General features: G+C 63.7%; 2 protein-coding genes across 2 annotated transcripts; one reads left to right on the plus strand and one right to left on the minus strand.

Moving 5' to 3' along the window:
• Positions 1–1,554: 1,554 nt before the first annotated feature.
• On the minus strand, positions 1,555–2,145 carry EMIHUDRAFT_232191 (hypothetical protein; the record flags this gene model as incomplete). Its single annotated transcript, XM_005783619.1, has 2 exons — positions 1,555–1,650; positions 1,750–2,145. The coding sequence occupies 2 exons, from the start codon at positions 2,143–2,145 to the stop codon at positions 1,555–1,557; spliced, it is 492 nt and encodes a 163-aa protein (XP_005783676.1).
• A 1,545-nt stretch (positions 2,146–3,690) lies between these two features.
• Positions 3,691–5,191, plus strand: EMIHUDRAFT_468249 (hypothetical protein; the record flags this gene model as incomplete). The annotated part of the gene is made up of 6 exons (XM_005783620.1): positions 3,691–4,012; positions 4,083–4,135; positions 4,202–4,332; positions 4,404–4,491; positions 4,725–4,781; positions 5,030–5,191. The coding sequence occupies 6 exons, from the start codon at positions 3,691–3,693 to the stop codon at positions 5,102–5,104; spliced, it is 726 nt and encodes a 241-aa protein (XP_005783677.1). The 3' UTR covers positions 5,105–5,191.
• Between the last annotated feature and the right edge of the window lie 1,130 nt (positions 5,192–6,321).

Genomic DNA, 6,321 nt, shown 5'->3' on the forward strand with positions numbered 1-6,321 from the left:
GTATCGTCGAGAGGGAGAAGGTGCTGAACTGCTCCGAGATGGCAGCGAGATACGACGAGCGCACGTACCGCGACTGGCCGCCCGCCTGGAGTCAGGCACCGCCAAGGCGGTCAGAAAAAAGAAAGCTGCGCGAGCGGGTGCCGCGAGGTGCCACCCGCCTGGCGACAAACACCAGGCGATCAGAAACAGAAATCGGTGCGACGACTGTGACGCGAGCTGCCGCCCGCCACAAAGAGGGTGTTGCCGCCGTACACCTCCCCGCCCACCTATTGGGAGGTTCCTAGAAGGTTCCTGGAAGGCTCGTGGAAGGCTCGCGGAAGGCTGCTAGGGGCTGCCGCCCAACGCCTCGCCGCCCTCCTCCTCCCACCGCGCCCAACGAGTCTGCGGGCGCGGTCTCGTGTGATCTCGTGTGATCTCGTGCGATCTCGTGCGATCTCGTGCGATCGTGCGACCTCTTGCAAAATGCTCGGGCGGTCTGGTGCGATCTGGTGCGACCTCATGCAATCTCATGCAATCTCGCGAGATCGCACCTCCCACCGCGCCAGCTCGCCCAGCGAGTCTGCGATCGCACGCAGGTTCACGCGCCACGCAAAGCCCTGCCCGCCTGCCGCGCCGGAAAGGGGGGAGGGGAGGGGGGCGGTTCAGCGGCCGAGATCAGCCGGGATCAGTCGTCTGCCAAGAGCCGCGGAAACTCATCCGCCAAGTTCATCTCGCTCGCTCGCTCGCTCGGTCTCATCTCAACCTCGTTTGTTCTCGGCGCAGTCTCGGCGCAGTCTCGGCTCAGTCTCGCCCGAGCGGCGGACGAGATTTGTCAGCAGGAAAGCGCGCAAGCCCGGGTCGCTCACCTTCGAGTGTGAAGAGCGGGTGTGAAGAGCGGGGATGAAGAGGGGGTGTGAAGAGCGGGGATGAAGAGGGGGTGTGAAGAGGGGGTTTGAAGAGCGGGTGTGAAGAGGGGCTGTGAAGAGGGATCTGCGAGTTCGGTCCCGGGGCTGTGCGTTTACCTTAAGGTATGTTAAAGTGGCCATGTCTGCGGTGTCTCTGCCTCATGTATTTCGGCTGTGTCTCGCTCACCCCCCGGGCGAGCGCGGCGTCGGCGTCGCGCTTGCTCGAGATGCGCTGCGCGGGAGGTAAAGTGATGTGCTCGATCGGATCGGATCTCGGGCGATCTCGGGCGGATCTCATCTCTCGGCGTGATCTCGGCGTGATCTCGGCGTGATCTCGGCGTGATCTCGGCGTGATCTCGGCGTGATCTCGGCGTGATCTCGGCGTGATCTCGGCGTGATCTCGGCGTGATCTCGGCGTGATCTCGGCGTGATCTCGGCGTGAGCTCGGCGTGATCTCGCCTGCAGGTCGATGGCGAGGAGGTCGCCGATGATGCGCACATTCTCCGCCCACGGACTGCCCTCGCCTACTCGCGAACTGTTGATTGATGAAGGGTCATTCCCACCCTCCGCCCACGGCCTCCCGCGCCCGCAGCGTCACCGGCGCTACGTGACGGCTCGGCTCTCTCAGTGACGTCTCGGCTGATCGGCTCAATCTCGGCCCAATCTCGGCTCAACTCTCGCCCGTCTCGTACGTCACCGGCGCCATGTCGAGCACGACCAGCCGCTCGACGCGCTCCGGCGACTGCAGCGCGAGCGCCATCGCAACCTTGCAGGTCAGAGGTGTTGGCGGTGGAGCGAGAGTGGCCGCGCGCTTGTCGAAAGTGTCTCGGAAGTGTCTCGGAAGTGTCTCGGAAGTGTCTCGGACCTTCCCGCCGAGCGAGTGACCGCAGAGGATGGCCTTCGGGATGCCCTGCTCGTCGAGCAGCCGCCGCACGTCCGCCGCCATCTCGACGAACGACATCGTCGCCGCCTTGTCGCTCGAGCCGTGGTTGCGCAGGTCTACGAGCAGCACGCGCCGCGCAGCGCCCTTGGCGGCGCAGTCGTCACCGAGGCGCGCCGCCCAGGTCTGGAAGTTGCTGCCGGCGCCGAGCAGCCCGTGCAGCACCACGAATGGCGTCTGCGAAGTCGCGGGCCAGCTTCCAGCGTCGGAGAACTGCAGGCCGACGGAGCTTGCCGTCGCCGTGGCAACGGCGGACGACCTGGAGAGGCGAGTGGTGGACGCTACCCAGGTGTGCAAGCAGAGAGTGACACTCGCAAGCATATCCCAAGTGGCCGAGCGCACACAAAAAAGAAACAAGCCCGCCACGTTCCGGCTCGTCGTCGCCCGCGCCTCACCTGTCGCGTGAATTGTAAAGAAAGAAAGAAAGAAAACAGACAACCCAAGGGAGGGATGGGAGGACGGCACGCCGCCACCACACAGGGATTTGCGTGAATTGTGTCGTGCGACCGCCTTTCCTGCAAAATTCTCTTTTCGGCAGGTGACACAGCCAAGTGTGCCAGAAGCTCTACAGTGCCGGCCGGGGGCGCATCTGGAATCCTATGCAAAAGCACCACCCGCCGCCAGCCAGTCGCTGCCTATACGCCGGGCCGTACGCTCGCCGGGCCGTGTGCTCGCTGCCTCTCGTGCTGGCCGCGCCAGGCGTCGCCTTGGCTGAGCCCGAGCCCGGAGAGTTGAGGCCGCCGGTCGGTGTGCTGGACTCTGGCCTCTCCCCTCTTCGCTACGCGCTGGGCGTGCGACGGCGGAAGCAGGAGGCCTGCTACGACGCTGGCGACTGCTACTCGCCCGTGCCGTATTATGCCATTGAGTGTGAGCGCGGCGACAGCGAGTGCCTTGCGCGGAAGCGCCGCCTCGCCAGGGAGGAGATCACAACCTTCCAGACGGACCCGCTCTCCTCGCCTCCGCTGCTCGTCTTTCTCGGCGGAGCGGCACTCCAGCTCGGCACAGCATTTGTGCGACTTGTCGCCAACATCCTGCGCAGCGGAGTGACGCGATGTGTGTGCGCATGCCCAGGCACTCGTCTGTGTGAACCCGTCGTGGCTAGTTCCATTTCAGACCGACACAAACCGCGTTACAAAATCTTGATTCTCACTCTACCACTTTGTAGGGAGGTTATCTCAGTCCGCTAGGAGCTGTCCGCTAGCGGGACTGAACACAGGGGATTGAGCGAAATCTTCACTTTTGTGTGTACGGCGTGTTTTCGTTCGCGAGGCTGGGCTGCGGACTGCCAGCCGCGAGCCGGTGCAGGCTGCTCCCAAAATCCTCTTTAAAAGGATTGGGAGCGAGGGCCGAGGCTGCTTCCATGAATCCTAGCGCCTTTGTACCATGTACGGCACGTGTGTCGCGGCGCGAAGATTGACGGTGAGCCCCACCAGCACGGAGGGGGGGGGCTCCTTGGCCTCCTCGGCAGCCTCGGCAGCCTCGGCAGCCTCGGCAGCCTCGGCAGCCTCGGCAGCCTCGGCTGCTTGGCGCAAGCGGCGCACTCGAGCCGCCCCGCGCGCTGCCTTTTTGCTCGCTGCCTTGCCGACGCGCCGCTCCGCCGGCACGCTCGGCGCCCGTCGGCGGCTGCGTCCGCTCACCTCGCCGCGCCGGCAGGAGCTCGTGGCATCTCTCTCTGCGCACGGACTCTCGTGCGGCGGCAAAAGGTCTCATTCCCTGACAAGGGACACGACAGGCTCGCAGCGCGGTGCACGGTGGACTCCCAACTCCACTGGGGTCTCATCTCAGTCTAGCGACTTGCCGTTTCTAGTTTCTCGCGGAAGAAATTTTCTTTTCCTGGCGGATAACAATGTGTGGGCAATATAATATATGCTGCAGACCCGGCTCTGCGTCGGCCTCGTCGTCGCGCTCCTCTCCTCTACGCCGCTCGCCTCCGACGACTGCGTCGACGAGCAGCCGAATTGCGAGAGCTGGGCGGCCGCTGGAGAGTGCAAGAAGAACGCCGGCTTCATGAGCAGAGCGTGCCCAAGGTCGTGCGGAACATGTCCTCCACCCATCGACCCGGCGCTGCTGGAGCTCGGGCCGGAGCGCGTGGTGATGGACATCGAAGGCTACGGCAAGGTGACGCTGGGCTTCTACCCGAAGGCTGCTCCGGTCACCGTTCCGCACCTCCTCAGTCTCTTCCGCCTCGGCTTTGCGATTACTTGAACCACATCCTCCTCTATGCTGAGCAGTCCAGTAGTAGTACCCGTTTCACATAGGCTGCTACGACTCGAACCACATCTTTCGCGTGGACAAGGGCTTCGTCGCGCAGGTGCAGTCCGTCTTGAGCCTGAGAGTGTGAACGGCGACGGTTCTTCATGCCTGCAGCTGTGAACAGGTGCAGTCCGTCTCGCAGGGCTCGGTGCTCTCGCCGCTCTCGGCCGAGTGCGCGCGCGAGGCGGCAAAGACGGTCCCTGGCGAGTTCACGGGCATACGGCACGTGCGGGGCATGCTGTCGATGGGCCGAATGTCCGACCCGGACAGCGGCGGCTCCTCCTGCTCGAGATCGCGCGAGCTCACCCGAGCTCACCCGAGATTAGGTCTGACCCGGACAGCGGCGGCTCCTCCTTCTCCATGCTGCTCGGCCGGGCGGCGCATCTCGACGGCGAGTACACCGTGTTTGGAAAGGCGAGAGAGATGACCCGAGATGACCCGAGAGGCGATTAGGTGCGTGTGATGTGTGTGATGAGATATTTGATCGGAAAGGCGAGATGAGCCGGGATTGACCCGAGATCCCGAGATCGCATCTCGACGGCGAGAGGACCACCTCTGTGGGCTTCGCCTACCCCGGCTGCAGTCTTTCTGCCGCTCGAGCGCTTCGCGCCTCTCGACTCGCCGATCCATTTCCGTCCCTCGCGCAGGTGCTGGACGGCGACGACGTGCTCAAGAGCGTCGAGGAGGTGGAGACACGCCAGGAGGCAAGCTCCCCCAAGATTGCCCGAGACTGCCCGGGGCGAGCGCACACCCCACCCCTTTTGGGCTCATGGCAAGCCACTGTTCCCACGTGGCGCAAGAAGGTGCCCAACACGCCCCCTTTCCTGGCGGAGTGTGCGCACCACCTCTGGCGCAGCGAACGACCCGCTTGCCACCCTCGCGCCCTTCCACCCCCGACCCCTTTCCCTCTACCCCGGCGCCAAGCCCCAAGCCGCGCCGCCCGGCACGCCAGGGGATCTTCGTGATGCCAAAGAAGCGGATCACAATCACGTCGGCGATAGTCCACGCCGAGGAGCAAGAGCTATAGCCGCCAAGCAACGACACCCCCGGCGGCTAGGGCGGCGGCGGCGAGGCGGCCCGGCGGCAGAGGGCAGTGGACGTCCCAGCTCTTTGACCCCCCCCCCCCTTCTCCCCCCCAAGGCTGGCGTGTGCGTGTGACGATTCTCGATTGCCACTTTATGTTATGTCTCTCCGCAAAGTCCTGCGCCCCGTCCCGTCACTCGTGTTTCCCTCAGCACACGCGCGCACCCCTCACGCATCGCCCCAGCCTCGGAGAGCCTCACTGGTTGGGTAGTAGTCTAACACACTAAGTTCTGTGAGCCTCGAACGCCTAGCGGGTCTAAGTGTGCCATGGGGCAAGGGCATGGGCATGGCACGCTGTGATGCTTGCGCGGTCTAAGATCAGCGGGAGCCTCTTACATCGGCTAAGTCGGCCGTGGCACGGCCTGGGGCCAAGAGGCTCCCACCGTGATCGATACGGCGCTCCGCCCAAATTTTCTTCGCCTGCGGCGGGCGCCTACTAAAATCCGGATCGATCCTCCTCATCCGCTCATGCCTCAGAGCAATCGCCGCCTCAGCATCCTCCCCTTCCGATTCTCGTTGCTGCTTCTTGAGCGCAATCTCTAGCCAAACATTTCTCACAATTAGCCTCAAGCTCAAACAAACGCATGTCAGAGAAGCCTGTGTATGCTGGTCCTCTTTGAACGATCCGCGCGTGAAGTAGCATAGGACCTTGTTGGCAGCAGCCAGCTTGTTGCGCTGCTTCGTTGCGATGAGCTGATTGGGATCGCAGAAGTGCATATCCATGCCAAGCACCGCCACGATCTTGAAGCAGAACACATCGCAACCGCATCGTCCGCACTGCCATCGGCATGCCGCGCCCGCCGCTTCGCCGCAGCCGCCTTAAGACACGCATAGCGGCAGCACATGGTACGGTGCGCGTACTTGAGCAGGCGTAGCGCGCCGCAAGTAGCGCACTGGCCCTGGGAGAAGGCGATATGGCGTCGTGCGCGGCATACGTTGGTCGGGACGCGTCCAGGTATTTTTCGGGTTCTGGAGGCTTTGCAGGTATTTTTTTGGTACACCTGGTACACCCGCGTTTTACCCGGAGTTGGCCTTATGTCGTCTAAGTTCATGGCTCCCGACCATACAGCGTCTAAGTCCGAGCCCGGCTCCGTGCGGGGGCTAAGTTGAGCGCTCTCTCGCTGCAGAGGCTAAGTGTAGAGCAACCCTCTCTCTCTAGCC

This window comes from Emiliania huxleyi (genome assembly GCF_000372725.1).
Source record: "Emiliania huxleyi CCMP1516 chromosome Unknown EMIHUscaffold_179, whole genome shotgun sequence".
Taxonomy (NCBI): Eukaryota; Haptophyta; order Isochrysidales; family Noelaerhabdaceae; genus Emiliania; species Emiliania huxleyi.